At 37.4% G+C, this 22,353-nt stretch overlaps 1 protein-coding gene across 1 annotated transcript in view; it reads left to right on the forward strand.

The window, feature by feature from the left end:
• Positions 1-22,353, forward strand: part of LPCAT1 (lysophosphatidylcholine acyltransferase 1) — a 69,620-nt gene that overhangs the window by 32,544 nt on the left and 14,723 nt on the right. Inside the window, exons 9-12 of the mRNA XM_054191641.1 lie at positions 1,126-1,208; positions 11,796-11,921; positions 18,495-18,648; positions 19,545-19,643. Of these exons, the coding sequence (XP_054047616.1) occupies positions 1,126-1,208; positions 11,796-11,921; positions 18,495-18,648; positions 19,545-19,643 (462 nt within the window). The remainder of the gene's footprint in view (positions 1-1,125; positions 1,209-11,795; positions 11,922-18,494; positions 18,649-19,544; positions 19,644-22,353) is intronic.

Genomic DNA, 22,353 nt, shown 5'->3' on the forward strand with positions numbered 1-22,353 from the left:
GCTGATCATACTATTATGCGATTCTGAAGGTACAGCTAACTTCATAGTTGTTGAGAAGTATTTGCTTAGATGATAAACTTTATATTTATTCTCCAATTCTTATTTTCTTTTTCAAAAAACAATGTGAAATTTCTGGAACGTAATTGCCATTTTGCATTACCGATAGGTAATTATATGAAATATAACTAAGCTTATTACAAATTTGATTTCTACTTGAGAACCTTTCCACAGGATTATGACCGTTTTGTTCACTTAGTGCATAAATTATCTCATTGTGTTGCATTACTAAGGGAATTGTCTGTTGCAGAGCAGGGGTGGGAGTCAGAGTGGTCCCTTCTTGTTCCTTCTATCTGAGAAGTTAGTTACTTGGCAGGAATGGGACGTTTTGAGGGTTTTTATAGGTGAAACTGGCTGTGATCTTGGAGCTTACGTTATATTTCAATGAACACTTAAAACCATAGCCAAAGCTGCCTCTTCTGTTGCAGGTCTCAGCAGTTCTTGTTTAATTTTTCCCCTCCAGCCTCAACTGTTCTGTGATTCTGTGGCCACCTGTATTTATTTAGAACTTTTCTTTCAGTTGAGTATTAATGCACAGTGTCCAATTTGAAGGAGAAATTTTTCAAAACCTCAACAGCAGAAGATAAAACCACTTCTGATGTGTACATTAAGCAGTCATACCTGATTTCAAAATGTGCAGGGGAAACAGTAAATGCCTGATGTCCTGAGAATTTGAATTCTTAATATTTAAGCTATAGAACAGTGTTCATGTAGCCGGTGCTTTTCTTGGTTGTCTGCAAAGAGATGAACAATACAGGATGTAGAAGTTTGTGCAAGAAAATGCTAATATTTTTAAATAATTTAAAAATTCCTGGTCCCACTTATGAAAGAAAGATAAAGCTCAACTTGGGTTCCGTGAGGTAAGAAATGAACAGTCACTGTTACATGAATTTCTAGAAGTATGATGCATCCTTAAGCATTTAGGAGTTCAATTTTTAATTTTTTATAGTCCCTTTGTTAATATAACTTTGTAAATAGCAACAAACTATACATTTTTCAACATAGTGCTATAATAGAGATTGTTTAAATGTTAAATATTCTTGGTATAATTCAGTTCTCTGTATGCAGTTTCTACCCGTGTATATTCCTTCAGAAGAAGAAAGAAAAAATCCAGTGTTATATGCCAATAACGTCAGACGTGTAATGGCAGAGTAAGTATGTTGTGATACCGAATAAAATGTGTGATTTTAATTTTAGGATCAAGAAAATGTCATGAAATCAAGTCAATGTAGTTGCCTATTTGCAAAGCAGCTTTTAGTCTGCAGTAGCATATACAAAACTTTATATAGCAGTTGCCTTCCTCTCTGAGGAGGCCAGGGAGCCACGAGTACAGCAGGAACTGTAGGAGTTGGTGGGTTTGGATTTTTCTTACACATCTTCATATAACAAGCCAGTTCTGCTTGCTGCTGTGGGGAGAAAGGTATAGTTGAATTTTTATGGAAATTAATGTAACTGAATTTTGTGCTATTGAGGTTGCATTTTAAGCTATGACTTTTGTTTAATGTATTCATTGTTAGCCTGTGGTTATTTCAAATAGTAAAGCACAGGAAAGCTGCTTCTGTTGGATAGAGCATTGATACAATGCAAACTAATTGAAGTTGAGTGCTAATGAGAGGACGCTTACTACAGTTGGTCTGTAGTGTATAATAAAGCCAACGCTGAATACATGGACTTTCATTCTCTTTTGTTGTATTTTTGATTAATCTCTCTTGTTCCTTCATTTTTTTGTCCTTTCAGTAAATCTTCCATTAGTCAGTAGATGTTCATTTCAGTATTTACAGATAACCCTCAGGTCTATGATCATTAATAACTCTTGAAGGATTTATGAATCTGTCTACTTCTAATTTTGAAAGAACTTGTGAAGTCTTAATTTCCTTTGTGTAACTTCTCTTCCATTTCTAAGTTACTAGTTTCAACCAAAGGCCAATTTGTAGACAGAAACTGGTAATTCTCTGGTTTATAAGCAAAACCCAGCCCTGTGAGTTTCCTTAAGGATGTTGGGCCTATAATGTAACAATAGGTCAATACTCGATCCATTATATGAAAGGTCATTTCTCACAAAAGAAAAAACAAAAGGATCTGTGTGAATCAACCTGTCTTAGGGCTGCAGTGGCCTCAAAGACTTCTGTAGCTAATTTAAGGCAGTCAGCAGGCACAATGTAAGTGTTGTCCTTAGGCTTTGGGTAGAAGGCCATGTTACAATACCTTAAATCTGAACTCCAGTCAGATGGCAGGGATTGTGTGGTCTAAGGAAAAATTTTGAAAAACAGAAGTTTACAGCAAACTGCATGTTGAAAGCCTTCTCTTCTATGTGCGTGTAGGAGAAAAGAGATGTTTTTCCTCTTCTTCTTTGTTTCTCCCTCACACCTCTGAAGAATTTAGGCATTTGGGGTCACAGAAGTGGAGTGCAGGTCTAAAGGGAAGACTGTCAGAATGGGAGATAGCAAATATGGCTTGCTTTGAGATGAAAAGGCTGCAGATCCTGTGTTGATGTGAAAGGAAAACAAACGTGTTTGGATATCAAAGTTCTGAAGTTAAAATGCAGATAGGAAAAAAACCAGAATGCTGGCTCACGGATCCTGTGGATTACTGTAGACCAATTAAAATAATGTCAGCATAGCCAAAATTTATTTACTCCTGACCACTTCCAGATGCTTACTTCTAGTGACAGTTCTCCAGATACTCCCAGTTCATTCATGTGGCTTTTTGGTACAGGAGATATCAAGCTGAGATGCTGTCAGTCTGTCCTGGAGCTGTAGCCGTTGCAGCTCTAGCACCTCAGGTGCTATTTGGTGCTAACATTGCACCCTGCATTGCTGAATAAAGGATGATATTACTGCTTCATCTACACTTGTCTCCTTTTCTTGAAGATTGAATTGGTGACAGTCTGCCATTTTGATATCAAGAGGTCAATTCAGGATCCGTTTAGATGTCTGCTTTCCCCTTCATCCCCATCATATTTTTCTGGACGAAGAGTCTAATCCTACTGGATATTTTACAGCAGCAGTGGTGGCAGTCCCAGATGATAACGCATTTGTGAGTCTAGAACCAGTATTGCAGCAAAACCTTGTCTCTTGCTCTTGATTTCAAAGGGAATTGATAGAACTTGCTGAGTGCAACAATAGATATGATTTCCACTCCTGAAATCTGTTTGCCTTCATCAGAATCTTGTCTTGTGAACAGATTCTGTTAAGTGTTGAACAAAGCACGTAACAGGATGTCTGATTCTTATGCTGCTTCTACTCGTTGACTGTATGGAGAATTTTTGGCTTTGCCTTATTTGTTTAGATTTTCTGTGGGCAGCCACAGATGCAGGTGATGGGTGGTCTCTAGATAGGTCTTGTTCACTTATATATAAATCAAATGTTTGGCAACGGAGATGCTGTCACTTACAGAGATTTGGTTGCTTAGGACAGTAGTTTCTGGGAGGACAGATGAATTTACTTGCCCAAAAAGTGAAATCCAAACTGAGCCTGGCCTTCTGGCTCTCTGTTTCAGGCCAGGGACTTCAAGCATAACTGTTCTCTTGTGCTTCGGGTTCCCTCAGGCAGCCACACCAATAACAAAGAAAATGCCATTTTTTAACTGCTGTAGTGCTCTACATGTCTTTATTGTGTTCCTTCTCGTCCAGGATGACAAGGCTTGTATACTTTTGAAGATGCATTCAAGTGTTAACCCAGCATTTGTGTCCTTCATGTCTTCTGCTGCCATATACCATCCATTTGAGTATGCACACTCTGGTTTGTTTTTCCTGGACCATGTTGGGGATGATAATCTCATTGATGTGAACGTTGTGACCAGAAGTCACTCCGTCTGGGATTACTCTTGTGCAAGCACCCTTTCCTTCTGCTTTTCAGGACCTCATTTTGCTGACTTTTTTTTTCTAAACTAAACCTAGTTTATGTTTTAATTAATTCAAATGTAACATGAGCTGATCTCTTCTTGATTGATGGTGTTTCAGTATTTGTGCACTGGTCTGTCACTAAATTCCACAAGAATCCAGGTGATACATTTCCATTTTTTTTAAAGGACACTGTCATGGTAGAAAATTCATTTAAGGCTCACAACTTCTACAGACCTTTCAGTTGCACCTGTGGCTGTTTGCTTCCTGCAATGCTCACCTGTAGTTATGTCTTCTGTTGCAGTCCTCACCAGGAGGATGAACAAGATCCAAGCCTTAGTGGTTGATTGCTTTACAGCATATATAAAAGTCCAAAATTTCTTTCTTACCTATGCAATTACCAGTTTTTAATGCAAAATTGTCATTTTGATCTTCATGTGTGTGAGCTGTTACCACGTTACATTGATGGTAGTCAATGTGGATTATTTTGATCTGTTAATGTATTAATTTCAACACTTACTGCTGCTTACGTATATTTTCTAGTTGTGTCAAGCTTTCTGGCCTACATAGTTACATTTTTAAATATATTTTTTTTAGTATCTTCAAAGTATTAACTTGTGATTTAATGGAATTATGGTAGTGTTTTAAAATCATCAATGCATAGACTTGAGGCTTCAACCCCAGCTCTTCTAGAATTATGAGGAACAAATCATTTGACCTTGCCATCATAAGTATTTATTCTAAAAAACTTCAGTGATAAAGGAAACATCTCTACCACTGTTAAAGCATTTTATTCATAAAAGATGTCATTTTAATAGTTTCCTAATGTAAAGTATTTATTGCATGTGACGTCTTTTTTTTGCCTCTTGGCAATTTTACTATCCTTAGTTAGTAATAGGTTGTGTCACTGTTTATATTTTTTGCTTATGCTTTATAAAGTCTTCTGCTTCTTAGCTTCATCAGTTGCAACTCTTTCTCTGTCTTTACCTTTCCAAATTGCTTTTATGCATCATATCTTCTAATCTACTGATGCACATTTAAAGTTCATTTGTTTTGTGGCGGGGTTTTTTTTTCCCTCTAAAAAAAATACTAGTTGTCTCTTATCCGTTAGGGCTCAAATAAATATATTTGAAAGGACTATGTCAGTAGCTCAGCATCTAGTTAGATGCATGTACTTATGAGCACTATTCATTTTGTACATGCATAAGCCCATGGTAGTGCAGGCAGCTAGGTGTGAAAATCTGTACTGCAGGCTTTCTGTGCAACTGTAAAGTAACCTCGCCTATAATTACAGACATAAGCTGCTTAGATAATTATACACAGACCTGTTGGACACTTAACTAACACATAAACACAATTTGTTTTGCTTTAGTTTGTTAGTTCCTCTTACAGAGACCATCTTCAAAATAGGAAATAATATGGTTTAGATGGTACAATATTTTTTTTTAAAAAGGCAAGTTATAATACTGCAAATTTGTTATTTTTTTAATGCATATGGAAGATGTTTAGAGTGAACCCAGGTGGAAACTGGGCACCCTTGCCCCTTGGTTTTTCAAAATAGTGAGCACTTCAGAACTGAAGTTCTATCAGCATTCCTGATTGAGCATTTCATTTTTCTGATCTTTCTGGTGTTAGAACTCAGCATTATAACTACATGTGTGACACTAGCCAGGAGTTTTGAAGTTTCTTCTGTAGCGAGCGCAGAAAGACAGACTTCCTGTAGAAATAAAAAAAGTCATAGTCTGGTTTGCATTTTTCCAATAACTTTGTTTTTCTTCTCCACTTACACAAACATTTAAAGACATGTTTTTATATTTACAGTAGATGCTCAAATGAATTGAAGTGCAGAGTGTTAGACATGGAACTTGAAAACATCTGTCTTCCTTATGTTTTCTCTGTCAAGTGCTTGCCAGAATCACTTTCCCCTTGTCTGAGCGTGTCATACTGTTAAAGCAGTAAATCTTATCAGCTTGACCTATGAGGATTATGTCTTTGCTTTTGAGAAATGAATCCTTATTTCCAGCATACTGGTGAAGGCCAAAGATACTACAGGTAGTCTTCTGTGTCCGTTTCACCTTTTGTCATCTTCTACATAGTCCACATCAGATTATTTTTTTCTTGCAGGCTTTGACAGCATCAGAATGTCATCTCAGCCACCGTATGTGATACGGTAATGCTAGTTGCTGAAGAATAGCCTTGAGGATGTGGGTTTACAGTACCTTACTGGTCTGTCTTGTGGCTATTTGCTGTGTTTTCAGTGGCTAATTAAATCTAACTTCGTAAAAACTGCTGTGCTCTTTGCCTACGCTGTCTGAAGTTCTATATGCGATTCTGCAGAAGCACTGGTTGGATGTTTAGCACTCAACTTTGAAATTCAAGACTTCTTTTTGTCATTTTTATACCATCAAAGGCATAAGGATCAGTGTAAGTGGAATTACGGAAGTGCTGGAGTTAATAGGTATCCATTTGTTTAGGTTTCCGGCCATATAGAGAATTGGAGATGAGAACTGCATTGTGCGCTCTGTTTATTTCTGTGAGTGCTGTAAGTGTGGCAATTAGGCAAATGTAGTTACTGAACAGGGTTAACTATGCAGCCTCTTGCTAAGTTTATTTTCTCAAGGAAGAAATAGATTTTTTTTTTTACAGTCAAGTAATATTTTGAAACAGTGCGGTTTGAACTAGATTTTTGAATGCTGACAACTCAAAGAGAACCTTTTTCATTTTTTACCCCTTGAAGATTTGTGATGTACAAGCCTACAAGATCTTATCCAGACCAACAATAACAGGACCTATTTTCTTAACACAAGGGATAAATGCAGCTGTTAGCAGCTTCTTTTTCTGTCTAAAAATTAAACCATCATGAGATACTATATATATATTCTTGATGGGAACTCCAGACTCTCATGACAGGCCTTTCATTTGCTTGGAGAATGTCACAAAGTAGGAGTAGTCCTAGGAGAGAAAAGGGGCTGTCCACCCTGGCCTTCCAAGACTAAATAGGTGAAAGCTCTTCAGCCTGGGAAAGAAAGAAGGAAAAAAAGAAGGGGGGAGGAAGTGGAGAGCTGTTCTGAAGGTCAGGAAAATCATGAGTGTTCTGGAAATGCATAGTGAGGCAAGTCTGTTACTTTCCGTAGAGATAGAAAGCATTTGAGAGTAGATCAGCTAAAAATAAATGGAAATACTCTTTAAAACACATACAAAATTGTGGCATTCACTACCAGATGCATAAAATGAATTAATCAGAGCTGAGATATACTGTAAAAAATTTGGTCCATCACTAATTCTAAACCATGGTGGTACAAATAGTCTCTGCTTCAGGAAGTTCCTGTAGGGATGACTGTTACAAGCTGGGGTTATTTGTCCACCATGTTTTGTGTGTCTTTTTCCAAAACATCTGATAGTCAAGTAAAATACCAAATTTGCTATCCTTCTAGTGTCCTCAGCATCCTATAAAATTATAGCCAATTTAAAAGGGGTTTTTTTGAGCAGCATGTCGAATGTTTTCTAGATTAGTTCACAGTTCTGCTTATTAACAGTGTAAAACACTTTGAAAATGTTTTTGTTGAAGTGTAGATTCAGAATGTCACAATATTGTCTGTACTATTTTCTCTCACTTTGCATAATATTACAACAGTCACAGTCTGTTTTATGTTCATAATTTTGTATGTGTAGTGGATTGGCATGCAGAAAATGAGAAAGTTGATAATTTGTTTTTATATTATGATTGCACAAGTGTTAAACATAGGGAGCTGTTTGGTGTGAGAAGTCAGGACATAAGAAGTACAACTGTTGTGTGTAACACTGGGCTTGCAAGAAGGCTTTGGGGTTTTTTTTGGTTTTGTTTTGGTTTTACTTTTTTTTTTTTTTGAAGTGACTTGCTGACTTTGGAATTTCATGTAGCGTGATGTCATGAAAGGTAAATAGCCAGCATCTCAGAGAAGGGAGGGAGGGAGAAAGTAAGTCTCAAAGGATGTCAAGCCATGCATGCACATTTAGCCATATAAAATTGCTGAACAATAAAAAGGCCAAGCTCGGGTTAACTGACCGTGAAAGCAGAGGTAATATGAAGAAAAGAGGAGGAAAAAAAAGGTGCTTCCAAATGAGATACAGGAACAGCTGTTAAATTCCTACATTCGGTTGCACTTGCAATTTGCATCTCAAATTGGAATGGTTTATTTTCTTTTTCCTAGCAGTTTAATTGAAGTAGAGGAAGATTGTCCTGCAGATGAGCTGGAATAGTTTGGTAACTGGTTCTGTAGAAAATCCTGTGAGTTGCAGTTGTACCCAGGCTTTACAGTGAACTCTAGTATGCTACTCTTTATTCTAACAAATTGAAAAATTCACAAGTCTTAGCACAAATAATGAACTTTATATGTTCCCCAGCTTCAGTTTCTTCAATGTTCTGAGCAGAAATCAGTGTCCTGTTGTGTTAAACTGCTAGCCCTGTACAGCTTGTGATTTATCTTCTGAACTCAGGAGTCCTTTGAACTCTAATTTATCTAGCCTTTGTTGATCCTATGACTGAACTTTCCTGTGAGCAAAAGTTGTTTCTTCACATTCGTTACTTCTGATCTTTGTAATTCTGAAAGTCTGGATGCACATATAAACACACTGTTTCAGTTCATCTTGCCTTTTTTTTTTTTTTTTGGAAGTCCAAAGGCTGGAAAATGTCCAACAGGTGAGCAGGAGAAGATGCTTTTATCCTTAATCCTGTTTTGTGTATGTGTTGACGCAGGGCATACATGCAGGCATTAATTGTAGTGGGAATCTTCCTGTACTGACAGCACTTAGTCTGGCCCAAATTCCACACCTTCTTTAAGGAGTGCACATGGCTGTAGTAAGATGCAGGTTGTATTTTTCCCTTATGGTTTGGCCGAGTCTAAGGTGATCCCTACTTTTGTTTGGAATTTGTTCTGTATCATAAGTTTGGTTTTGGTTGGTTGCTGTTTTTTGTTGCTTTTTTCTTAATTCCTCTTTGGCTGGGCTCCCCAACATGTTTGGGGACCATTATTTAGGAGAAGTTATTTAAATCTGGTGTTGGTTCTTGGATGGCAGTCAGGCTTCTACCCTCCGCAAGGTTGAGTGGCCTGATCTTTCTTAATCATCTTTCTTTTGATGTGTTTGAAAAGCTGCTGGCTTCTAGTTTTAACAAGTTATTGTTTCTTGCTTTTGGCTTTCCACCTTGTGGTTATGTTTTAACTTGTCTGTCTTCTATGTTGTCTCAAGGAAAACAGGGTTGTTTTTTTTAAAAAAAAAAAAAATCTTTTCGTTCTAATTGCTGTCTTTAATTGATTGCTGAGTCATACTGGATTTTTTTCCCTTTCAGAATCTTTTTTGATAAGTGTCTTGTCACTTCTCCTGATTCCCTAATATGGTGTGTCGTTTTGCTGTCTTTCGAATTGCCATCTTTAATCACTTGCTGAGCCATACTGGATTTTTTTTTTCCTTTCAGAGTCCTTTTTCATAAGTGTCTTGTCACTTCTCCTGATTCCCTGATATGGTGTGTCGCTTTGTACCACAAATGAACGCTTTACCCTTTCAGTTACTACTTTTAACTTATTTTTAACCAGCTTCTCCTTTTCTGTATAGTTGCCCTGTGCTTCAGCTGATCGCCCAAAAGTTCCTGTATCTCTCTTGTGTGCTATACCTACAGTTGCCTTAAGATCTGATGAAATTTGATGTAATGTGCCTGGCTGGACAAGATCTTTGGTTCTTAGCACATTCTTTTATGTAAGGTGCTCTGGACGGTACTGCTTATAGTGCGTCCTTGCTGCCCTAGGAGTTCAGGTATTTCACTGACTATTGTCAGGGAAGTTTATAAGAATGATCTAGTGCACACACAGTACAAAAGAAGGGAATAGGAAGTAATCTAAACAGGCAGGATAGACTCTGCTTCTTTCATCCACCTCTTTTTCTTTTTCCAAGGAAAACTGATTTTGTATTGTATAATACCAATGATTTTGTATTGTATAATACAACACTATATTGAACACCATATAAATACTGACAAGACTTGCAATACCTGATCTCGAAGTCAGGTGGAACTTGGAAATGGATTTAAATCCCTGCAGCATGGAGGAGCTGTTCATCTGAATTTTACACAACATTTGTTAGTATGTTAAGCGTAAGTCTATGGGATGAAATATGGTATCACAAGATCCTCTTGTCCATTCCATTAAGGTGGTTTACTGATTTGCAAGTACTACTAGTTCTCCCTTCATAGGAGGAGGAGAGTGATGAAACAGGAACAGATCAAGAAGTGAGAAATTTAGAGGAACTGAATTTAATTGCTTAGGATCACTCATACGAGGCAATCTAGCTTTCAATGGTCTGCAGAATTTTAAGATGCCTTTTCTATGTATCTGTATCTTTTTGGTTTAGTTGGCTTTTTCCTTTTGTTCTTTCCTGTTTGTTGTTTCTTCTTGCAAGAGGGAGGCTGTTCATCCAAAATCACTACCCTGTATGTTCTTGGTTTATTCATAAGTAGCTTATAAATAGTAGCTAATTTTTTAATATATTTGTTAATTTTGAGCTTGAATATCTATTAGTGAGGTGTTCTTCCTGAAAGGAGAGAGAAACCCTCATCAGTAGCTTTAGTGTTAAGTGTATGTCTTACTAATGTATTAGGATTCCTGGAGTTTGGCAATTAACTGGTGGATAAAAGAGAACTGGCTTACGTTCTTTACATTGCCATTCGAAGGCCTGGTAATGAGATTCTGGGGAAGAGGCTGCTTAACAGAAATTAAGCAGTTATTGCATGAGAGGTAACTGCCACTGCCATTACAGATCAAACTGTCTATAACAAGGCGTAGAATTGAATGCAGAATTTTCATCAAAAACACAATGACTATGGCACGCCTCGGGGTTTTGTATCAATCGTGCCATTACTATGTATTAACTTCACAGATGAAAAAGGTGGTTAGTAGTAAAGTAGAAAAACCTGTAGATTAAAACAGGGAAAGTAAGTCAAGAAAAAAGGTTTTGTGAATACTTTATCAAACTAAAAAAGGATACACAGGAGATAAAGTTCCGCACTAATATAAGTAAAATCAAGTGTAATGGAAAACATGGCAGATGAGTAACTCGTATGGAGCAGTGTTTGCTTTCTCAATTGCATCTTATGTTTGTACACTGAATTCTTAAAGGCCTCTTCCAAACCGAAGTGTCTTTCTCTCAACTTCAGCACAGCAAATGCAGTGCAACTACAATATCAGGATTTCCTTGAAGTATATTTTGGTGCTGCTATCACTACAAAGCATCGAGTTAGAAGTAAAGCAAAAATGAGTACTTAATTGTTTGGCATATAAAAACTTGGGAGTATTTTTTCTTCTGCCTTTTTTATGTCATAACACTTAAAAATAACTCGTGTTTACTTGGAATTTACTTGCTTTTATACTTTATATTCTAGACATTCTTTATAGAGAAATGTTGCCTGTTGTGTAATTTTAATACTACCTGAAGGTAATAGTTCTGCTCAGGTGATTACTGATTTATTAATATGTTAGTGTAAGAGTAATAATATAACTATTTAACATAATTATTAATAAATATGTGCTTTTGTTCTAGATTATTAGATTAATGTTGAAACCCTTGTTATTCACTTCTGTGAAAATAGTAAGGAATTTGAAAGTCTATGCAGTGCCTAATTTTTCCCATTTCTTCTTTTGTATTCCTTATATTCTTCTTTTGTATTTTCATGTATTTGTAAAGTCAAAATAGATGTTCTGCAATGGGTATTTCATTCTTTGTATGTGAACTTTCTTTTATGGGCTCTTTCTTACAGTTCTTCAGAATACAGAGCATAATTGTTGCAGGATTTCTTGCTATAAAAAAAAAAATTATTCTGCTCAGTTTTCTTAGATTATCTTGCTTACTGTGTTTCTTTGGTTTATTCAAGGGCGTTGGGAGTACCAGTGACAGACTATACATTTGAAGACTGTCAGCTAGCTTTGGCTGAGGGACAACTTCGTCTGCCTTCAGACACGTGTCTTTTAGAATTTGCAAAACTTGTGAGAAGCCTTGGGTGAGCATATACAGTATTTATATGTAAGGTGCATCTTTATTATATATCTCTGTTTATATAGTTTTCCCTTCATATAACGACGTTGCATTTACGAATACATGTACTGATATAAAATTAAACCAATACTGCTCTCCACTTGCAAGCAGCACCACTAGATCCTAATGAGTAGAGTAGGTTGTAAAATTCATATTTTCAGTCTGACAAGTGAGCAGAGTATGTCTGAAGCGTTCATCCCTGAACAAAACTAGAAGACACCTCCTGAAGAGGGTCAGGAATACTGTGGGATTCCTAATATTTGATACAGTTAAGAGTCAATTGCCCTTTCCTGTGACATCTGTGAAGGGAGAACAGTGCTGCCATAGCAGTCTTGTGACTGGATTAACGTTATAATAGTGAGGGCAGAGGGGTCACCTTTCCCCAGAAGTACAAAGAATTGGTTGATCTGAGTAGGTTACTGCTAGATGGACTTTCTAATGAAACTGTAGCTTAGGATATGCAGTGTGGCTCCTCTCTTCTCATAGCATCAGTCCCCTCTGGTTTTACCTTTCAGAAAAGCTTCAGCAAACATAAATTCACATAAACCAAATAGTAAAACTTGCTGCTGCTGTTTTCCAACTTTTCTCCAATGTTTCTCCTCTCCTCCTGTTGAACAACCACAAATTAAATCTACAGCCTCATCCTGGTAACTGCTTTAATATACAAACAACTCTTTCCTTTTTTTCATCTCCTCACCTGAAAGTATAAAGCATAGTTTCATGTTTCCATTCTGTATTTTATCTATTTTCACTATTTTTTGCCTTCATCTTCCAGCTTGTGTACATAAACAAAACAAAAAAATCTATTGGAGAATAAGGAATGTAGGACAGCATACATTATGCATTCAGATGACAAGCAGATGATTAATTCATTGTCGGGACCTGCAACTGAAAGGACTTCCAGTAGGATAGGAGAGACTTCTAAGAGAAACAAAGATGCTTGCTTTGTTCCAAATGTTCTGACTTAACAGTACTAAGAAAAAAACAAAGCAAACAAAACCAACCCAAAAAACCACCCATGTCTCTTATTATGCAGTTGATAATCCTGGGATTCAGTTTAATCCTCTTGTTAAATTGTCTGGCTTCTGTCTGCTCAATTTGAAGCTGTTCTTTTAAATTATGCTTTTGTGGGTTTCTGTTTGGGCATCTAGAAGAATTACGTGCATTTGTGAGTGAGGTTCCCCACAACTCAAAAGTTCTCTATCTGGTTTGAGCAATTGTACATTAGTGAAATATTATCTTGTCTTGATTTGGATATGCGCCAGTAAGAAGGCTATTATGATGATATTTTTCTGGCACAATTGGATGAAGATTGTAATATGACTTCATCTCTAATGCACACTTGATGGCAATGCAGTCATTTTGCTGCTTATTTGAAGGTTTTGAGGCCAGGGAGGCATTAAGATCATCCAGTCACATCCCTAAATAACTGGAACAGTAAATTTTATCCAATGGATTTTGCGTCCAGTCTTAGTGCTTGTTTATAACATACTTTCAGCAATAACATACCTTGAATAATAACATACCATCAAGGTAACATCCAGTTTTAAAAGCAAGATTTTTATAGTAAGGCAAATCCAGACTTGGTTTTGGTTTAGATTCTTTGAAATCAAGTTACACCTCAGTTTGCTACACTGGAGAGTTATTTCTGTTCACGTTATGTATCTACAGGATTCATTAACATTGTCTGTAAAACTTGCTTAGTCTGTGCTCAGCTGGATGGGATCCAATCCAGAAGCCGCGCAGCCACAGCAGCGAGTTCTTGTGCTTCATCTAATGAAGAGCTTAGGCTCTGTTAACACAGCTATGCAGCTGCCAGGTCACAGCTGGCTGAAACTCAGCTGCCTCACGCTGAACTCTGTGGTAAAATGACTGCGGTATCAATGAGATCAATTGATCATAGTCTCATCATCTCAAATTCGGCATTCATTAGTCCTCAAGCAGTTACTCTTCTGTTGATTCTGATAATCTGTGGCTGACCAATGAGCTGATTACTAAGCTATATGCAGTCTTTATTGTAGCTTTCATACATTGTAAATCCTCTGCTTTGTCTGATGATTTCTTCCACAATTAATTACCCCACTGTTTAAAGTGATTCTTGGTTAGTACTTTGACTGGATCTATTACCATGTTCTAGACATTGAAACTTGTTTGGGATTTTGTGCCTTATTAAAGACCTCTTTGGATATCTTCTCCTTCAGAAAGTGTTAATACAGTATAATTAAGTCTCATCTCCATCTTTTTATGAGATACTTTTTGTGAGCTGCTTCAGGGTAGTTGCCTGCAAGGACATCCTTAAGTTCATATTTTAATTGATTTGTTCCTATTGTCTCAAACTTCTGTTTGTTCTAATTCCTGCTTTCCCTTTGCCCATAAACTAGAAGGACCTTGTAGCTTTAACTGTTGTTCCCCTTTCTTAGGGAACCATGACTTTTAGTCCATCAGTAGTTCCTTAGAGAATTCCCAGTTTTCAGTCAAATAATTTTCTAATTTTCTTAAGTTACAATTATTCTCAGTTTTGTTTTATTTTCTCTTTAACAAAAAAGAAAAAAGAAAAGCCAAATGTAGCACATATTGCAATTCAAAGTAGGATTTACTTTAAATTTTTTTTAGTGACTATATTCTGCTTGCTGTTAGATGAGGCTTATGAAATCAGGTCTTGAAGTAACCTGAAATTTTGCTCAAGTAATTCTAGCAGTCCAGGTCTTTTTCAGAACAGCAAGAACTTTAATGGTATCGTGGTGAATGTGCATTTTATTATTGATATACGTGTGGCACAAGACCCTTTGGTTTGGCAGGTTCTTGATCTGGTCTATGCATTTAGTACACAGACTGAGGTTCTTTGTACTTTTCACTGAAAACAGTATGGCTTTGCTGGTTATGTTGACTTCTTTTAAAAGTTATAGTTTGCACCACATCATCTTTTTCAGGTCTGATTTCAGAAAAATATCCTGTTCTTGCCTTCTAGATTTCTGAGCTTTCTCAGTAGGATTACTCTCAGACAGTAATTTTTATCTTTAACAATGAGCAGCAAGCAATTTATTTTGGAATTCCTTTTGGATCCTTAACCCTATCTCCTTTGGTTTCCTAAGCCTGTGTGTTATTGGTGTCTTGTACCCATGTAGTGTCTGCCCTGGAAGAACGTTCTACAACCTTAGCAAGCCTGCAAGGTTTACCTCCTTAGGCTATCCCGGGCCGTGGTGAAATTCAATGTTAGTAGACCTGCTTGTGTTGTATCAATTCTACTGTCACTTAAAAAGCCATAGTATTTTGGTAAGAATGACCTGAATTAAACAGCAGTTCCATTTTGACAACTACTCTCCAATGTTATCTCACCCAGTTGGCCACGGGGATCCTACTAGTCAATGCCCCTGTAGGCTTGTAAGATCTGCAAGGAGGAGATAATTACCTCATAGGCCTGGTGCCTGTCCATTGTTGCTTAACAGCTTTTACCATCCAGACTGCAATGAAAACTTCTACTGTCCATGTCTGCCTGAAACGGTGGTCCAGACTGTAGGCAGAGCTTTGCATTCCCAAAGTAATAATCCCTCACAGCTGACCAGCAGTGCTATGACTTCAGAGTGTTCATAAATCATCTATAACAAGAAGAAAACCTCTGGAGGATGTTGTCCGTCTGCATTCATGATAAAAGCAATACTGTCCATTACAGGAGGTGGTCACGGATCAGGCGTAACATGGTAAATACCAACCATAATAGCCCCTGCCTCCTGGATCAAGGCAGGGTGTGCCAGAGTATTTGGAAGATCAGTTTTGCAGCCATTCAGTATCGTTTCTCCATTATGACAAGAAGTTGCACAGAAGTATGTCAGCAGACATAAAACTGAATGTTTTGTGCTTTTCTGGCTTAGGGCATGTTTCTGTGAGCTTGCACTTTGCAGTAACTAGCTACAAGATCAAGCTGTTCTTATGCAACTTTCCATGAGACACTAGAAGTTTTTTTGGCAGATTCCCACATGCAAGAAAGGAGTTTGTTTTCAAATAGTCAAATACAGCTAAAACTAGCTTTAAGGAGGTAAGACGTCTTACTTGCTAAAAATAGTGATGATTTAGCTGAAAGTATACTACCTTCAGGGATCTGGTTTTCCTTGTGAAGTCTGCTGTGAAGGATTTAATGTTCAGAGCTGTTAATCTTGAAAAATGCCCTTTCCATCTTCAGGGATTCGGGAGTGACTTTGTGTTCTCTTTAGCGCACACTGGCCCAAAAAAATGAAGCAAAACACCACAACAGCAAATAATGTTCTGTATTGTAAAGCCTAGATCCTGCATGGAAGCCATTAGGCAAACAGGCATGATTTCATGAGCGAAGGCACCCACTCTTGGCTTTCTAACTTTTATAGCCTCCATTGGGATAAAAGTAATATCTTTAAAGGAATTGAGACATTCAGACCATTTCACATTTGTTCAGAACCTATTGGGGGATTTGGAACACTTGGCTTTGAAAAAACTTCAGCACAGTAGGTCATGGTCATCCACACTTTTTGATCCTGAAAGGGCTAGAGGGAAGTGAGCCCGCCTTGAATTACCAGAAGTACAATGCAGTCATCTTCAAGCTGAAGCTGGTCCACATACCCTTTTTGAGATTGGCTCACATCTCTTTCTGTATTTATAAGACCACAAGATGGCCGTGAGATTTGTGGTAGGCCATGCTACTTTCTGTATGAGGTTTTGCCTTCAAACTTTAGCTTTTTGGCCTTCATTGACTGGTGAAGAGATCTCACAGGTCTCAACCACTGCTCACCAAACAAGTACTCAGTTCTAGAAGGTAAATTTTGAGTCAATTCGTTGCAAATCAAATCTCTCTGATTTAGAGACAGATGTTAGATGGTGTATTCTGTGTCAGTGGTGGCTTATCTCAAGGGAGGATTTGGATGCCAGATGTCCTTCATCTTATAGTTAAAGTACGTTTCGGCTTCTACAGTGGGGATGTATTATCTGTGGACACTTATCTGTAATCCTGCAGATGAGAAGCTGCGTTCTGTGTGCATCTCAAATCCTCTATGCATTCCTTAGTCACTGTTCCTGCTACTTTTCTACTTGATCATGGAAAATTAATTTGTGCAGAGAGGTGTTTCGCTGCTCTTTTTATACTGTCTAGGACCAAAACTTAAGATAGGTGCTTTAATGCCAAGATTGAGAACGTATGAATGTTCTGGAGGGGCTGTGTGTCTCTGAAAGAATTCTTGCATGCTCAGGTCTTATAATTCAGAAATGCGGGGCTTGGTGTTGTTTATTTAGTACATTTTTTTAGGTAATGGCAGACAGCATAGTAGTTGTGTTTTTACTTAAAAGCAGTGATTTTTAGGAAGGGTCGTTTCAGTGAGCAGTCAAGATCTGGAGCTGATGTATGAGATAATCTTCCTATCAGAAATGCTCTTACCTTTTTTTCAAAAGCTCCTGAGAATGCTGATATTAAATATTTTATTCATTCTCATCACTGAGAGGAAGCTGCTGAGGAGTCCCAGCTGCAGTCTGGGCACAATTCTGGTGGGAGCTTGTGAGTTCTGTAAATAACTGCTTTTCCTTGTCTGCAGCAACAAACAGCAAAACAGACAACTGGAGAGGAATATTGTAGAAGACTTTATTGTCGTCTTTTGTCTTCAGACTGGAAAGTCTGGATGCCCACATTACCCTAACTCAGTCCAGAGAAAACCTGCTGATCAAGATTTGGTTGATGTTGTATTAGGGAGGGAATATACTTTTCCCCACGTACCTGTAGCACCATTTGTTATATTCATAGTAAGACTTATTTTCGCAAAGGCAAAACAGGAAGCTTGACTTAGAAAAAAAAACAAAACCCAAACAAACCAAAAAACAACAAACAACCCCAAAAAACATACAGTAGGACTTCTGCATTAAATATAAAGCTGTTCATTCATCAGTCAAAATCTGGTTTTGCAGCCAGAAAGACTGAGGGAATTTCTGTAGCTGTATTAACTGCTATAACTTTGTTTGGGTCACCTCGTAATGGTGTCCAACTCCGGACTGATTGTGAAAAATGAGGACTGACAAACAGGATTAACACTATAATCGCTATTATGTAATCCCTGATTTCTTTTAGGCAAGATGCATCAGGCCTTTCCTGTTTAGTGACATTAGTAAATTTGGAATCGTAATTGGTTTATGTTACTGTCCTATGATACGGCCGTATTCAGGTGACCTACATCCCACCTGGTTCTCCATGGCTGGTATTTCTTATTATTAGCTAGTTCTAGACTGTGCTGCTTGTTCATGTTGAACTGCTTACGCATACAGCTTATAATCAAGGTAGAATAAAGGACACAAGTTTATCACCAGGGTTCTTAAGCCCTTGCAGTAATTTGTAATACAGTTCAAGAACTAATGGGAGCCTTAAAATTACAGGAATAAATTATGTTATAATAAAGTTTTTTAGTAATTCTGATTCCGTATTTTGTAATGGTTTGCACCATTATCATCCATTGCTTCATTTGGTATATTGAAATTTGTATTGTTAAAACTGCATTATTTTTAAAATGTGCAAAAATAATATGCTTTCCAGGCTGAAGCCAGAAACACTTGAAGATGATCTTGATAAATATGCTGCAAGTGCCATGAAAATGAAAAAAGAAAAGGTTGATCTTAAAGAATTTTCAGCATACTTGGAATTTCCAGTTTCTCACACATTAGAAAGTATGTTTGCGCTTTTTGACGAGGTAAGAAACAGCATCATGTTTAAAAATTGTACTACTTCTGGTAAACTCTGCTTTAGCCTAATTCTGTTCCAGTTGAATTCACTAAGGTCTGACTTGGACCAGTGCTAAGTGCTTTTGAGCATTTCACCACAGTGTTTGCCTGCTGCATTTCCCTTTCAGCAAGGTAAGAGCACCTATCATCAGCTAAATAAAGTGCTCATTCAGGTGGAAGTTAAAAGGAGTATCAGTTGGACAGAACTGATTTTTCATTCTAGATTCAAAATATAAAGAGGAAGAAAGATGGGTTCAGGCAAAACCTCTGCTGCAGCTTGTTGCAACTGAATGCAGTGCCTGTTAGCTGATATTTCACTTACCTTGTAAATAAATCACTTGTTCTTCTAGGATGCCTGAAACCTGAAGGATGTAGGAACTTGGCAAATGAGCCAGTTTTTCATTCCTCTGGCAAATGGTCAGGACGGGGAAATGACTATTACCTTTGTCTGGATGAGGTGCTGTTTGGACAAGGAGATGGATATGTGCACAGTGTTGTCTCAGACCAAAGAGCAGATGTCATATATTCAGGGCTTAAATTGCCCTCTGGTTCTCTGATTTTAATTTCAACCCAGTAATTCAGATGGTTTAGCGTAAAAATCTTAAATGTGCAAGTGAAGGGGGACAGTAGCAGCACTGTCTTCTGAGATTCTTTGAATTATGACTTCTAATTGAGACTCTGAAAAGGGCCTGCAGAGCTTTGATGACTCAGTTCTTGCCCTAAAATAATTCAGTTTCAGTGGGACTTTCTTGCAGTGTCATATGTAATGCTCTTTGTGAATATTCTGCATCTTTAGCAACTGTTAGTTACTTATGAAAGTTCTCAGACAAATTGCAGTATTTTGAGGTGAGATTTTCCTTCACAGAATGAAGATGGCATAATTGACATTCGGGAATTTGTCATTGCTCTGTCAGTTGTCTGTAAGCCATCAAAAACTCTGGAAACGATTCAGTTGGCGTTTCAGGTAAGCAGCATTTTCTTCCTCTATGTAATTTACTTTTTTTAGAGCTTATTAATACTGCCATTAGACTTAACAGAAACCTGTTTGACATGCCCTTTTAATACTTAATTACGCTGTAAAGTAACATTAATGGAAAGTTAGATTAAGAGGTCATGTTTAGAGGGAATGCATTGCAAGTTTAAGTCATGTAAAATTGTGGAAGTTTGCCATTTGAAACTGTTCTCTGCGGAACTCTGGTAGAATCTCTTCTAGCACATTGAGTCTCAAACCTGAAGTCCTTTGTATCGATTCCTCTAAAGGCTAATGAGTTGTGCTTACTACTTTTATAATGTTGCAATGAAATCTTACTTTTCAAGTTAAAATATTTTAAAACTTTTCCTACACATTAATAGAGATTAATTTTTTTTACCCCCTTTTATCTTCTTGATAAGATTTTCTTCCTTCTTAGTCTTACCGTGTTTCTGTGTTGGTCCTGCAGTCTGTGCCCGGGCTTTTTCCTTCCCAGAAGTGCTGCTGATCTTGTTCTAGCCTCAGTGGTTTGTTGTAGCATCGGCATAGATAATTAATGCAGGCTTTTTGGGAAAGTGACACCAGCAATACTTACTGTTTGCCATTTTGGTGGGTTTGTCTGACACCGTGATTTACTGCTTTTTAATTAACTTCCTTAATATTGCTATTCCAACATGCAAATTCTGCTGCATCCTGCATCATCTTTTCCTTTCGCCTCGAACTCATGTGGTCTTTAGTGTTACTGAAACTGAAGAGTGTTAACGCTTGATGCTGTCATCACTGGTGAACACATGGGGTTGAGAACATTCATTTGCATGGTAGTACATGGCAGCTTTATTTTCTGAGTAGCTATTTTCAGGTTCTTCAGCATACCTGTATTATTCTCTTAGCTATGTTTTGCTTAAGAAATGAAGCTCCTGTGTTTAGTGTTCACACCTATTGCTGTTGCCCTCTGGCCAGTATCAAATAAATTTGACAGAGAAGGAAAGAACACAAATATTTAGTTCCCACAAATATTGGTGAAAATCTGCCTCGTAGCTGCTGTTAACTTACTGCTGCTTCTGAGGGAAAAGCAGAAAGGTGTCTGCCCTTACTTGATGTATATATAGTGGCACAGAGAAATGCTCAGGTGCTGTTTGGTCAGCTCTGTGTCTTCATACTAAAATGAAAAAGGTTAAAGTAAACTTGAAGATGGCTTGGGCAGTATTTCAGTAAAATTTAGCTGTCATAGTGCCTAATGTGCAATATCCTTTTATCATTTTAGAGGAAGAAAAACTCAGGTTAGGCAATTATTTCTCTTGGAAAGTACCTAAATTTTTTCATTAATAGAACTGCTTCTTAAACAAATACTGTTCTTCACTATCTGCTCTATTCTTCAACTCATAATATGTAATTTTGAGTTGCCTGGTTAATAGCAAAATATAAAGCTAACTAGAACTGCAAAGAAGTTCTATGCATGTATGAAGAAGGGGAAGGACTCAGCAAGGGGAAGCAGGTATGGCTCATTTTTATCCTGCTAGTGATGATTGGAAGGGTTAAAAGAAGTCTTGAGCTGAGGAGATTTTGCTCACAGTATTCCAGAAAAAAGGGAAAGAGAAATTTATTTTTTTTTATCCTTTCTTCCCTCTCTTTCCTGGGTTTGTGTCCAGTAAGACATTCACACAGCTTATTGGGAGCCTTTGAAACATCTAGACAGTTCATGAATTTGTGACTTTAAACAGATGCTGTCCTCTGCCATGTGCTACTTCTTGCAAAGCACCTTGTTGTTTGTTTTCAGGGATAAAGTGAAACATTTCACTTAGCTGAACAAGTTCTCAAAGTGGAATTGTTTCGTATATGGTTGAAGAACTTGAAAAACAGGAGTTACTGAGCCACTAGAGTTCTAAAGCGGTGGGCAATTAAAAGAGAAGGGGGGGATTATGACTATCAAGTCTAAGAACAGCACTCCAGTGTAAGTGCTATGCATCCTCACTTCCTCATTGCTAGGGAAATGAAAGGGTGTTGTGAATCTTGCTGATATGAAGCTTGTGAGCCTTACCATAAATGTCACCTCTGACTACTTGATCTGTGAAAATGTAGCAGCTTTTATTAAACAAGTGTCTTGTCCTCGTCCCTACTCCTTGTGAAACAGCGTGCAAGTTAGGTGTGGGGGAGGAAAAGGCAAGATTCCTGATTTGAGCATGAATGTTGTCTTCCATGGTACTTCAACTTTTTTATTCCACTGACTTTTTTTTCATTCCATTAAGGTGTGCTGTCTTGTGACAGCAACTTCTGCTTGTATGAAAAATACATCCTTACGCCTGTTTTGTTCAATCTCATCAGTTCCCACATTCTCATTGACGTAGAGAAACTAAAAGGAAGTTTCCAAAATAGCATTTTTTTTACATGGTTCAATATTTGCTTAAAAATGAGACAACAATATTTCAAAAACTCTTCTGTCTCAATTTCCATTGCACAGGCAAATTGCGTTATTTTAGAAAGTTTACTGAAGTTGTATTTGCTAGAGATGTTTTGAAATACTCAGGCCCTTTTTTCACGGGAAAACACTGTACATATACAAAGATGGAATGAGACTATGAACAATTTCAGTCTCCTGTCAGTAGTAAAGCTAACTCTTTCTGCAGTGAAACTCTTTGCTTCAGGACTTAAGAAGATGCAAATTATTATTTTCTAGAATTTTGAATAAGTATTTGTAGAAAAGTAT

Source organism: Rissa tridactyla, chromosome 2 (genome assembly GCF_028500815.1).
Source record: "Rissa tridactyla isolate bRisTri1 chromosome 2, bRisTri1.patW.cur.20221130, whole genome shotgun sequence".
NCBI lineage: Eukaryota > Metazoa > Chordata > Aves > Charadriiformes > Laridae > Rissa > Rissa tridactyla.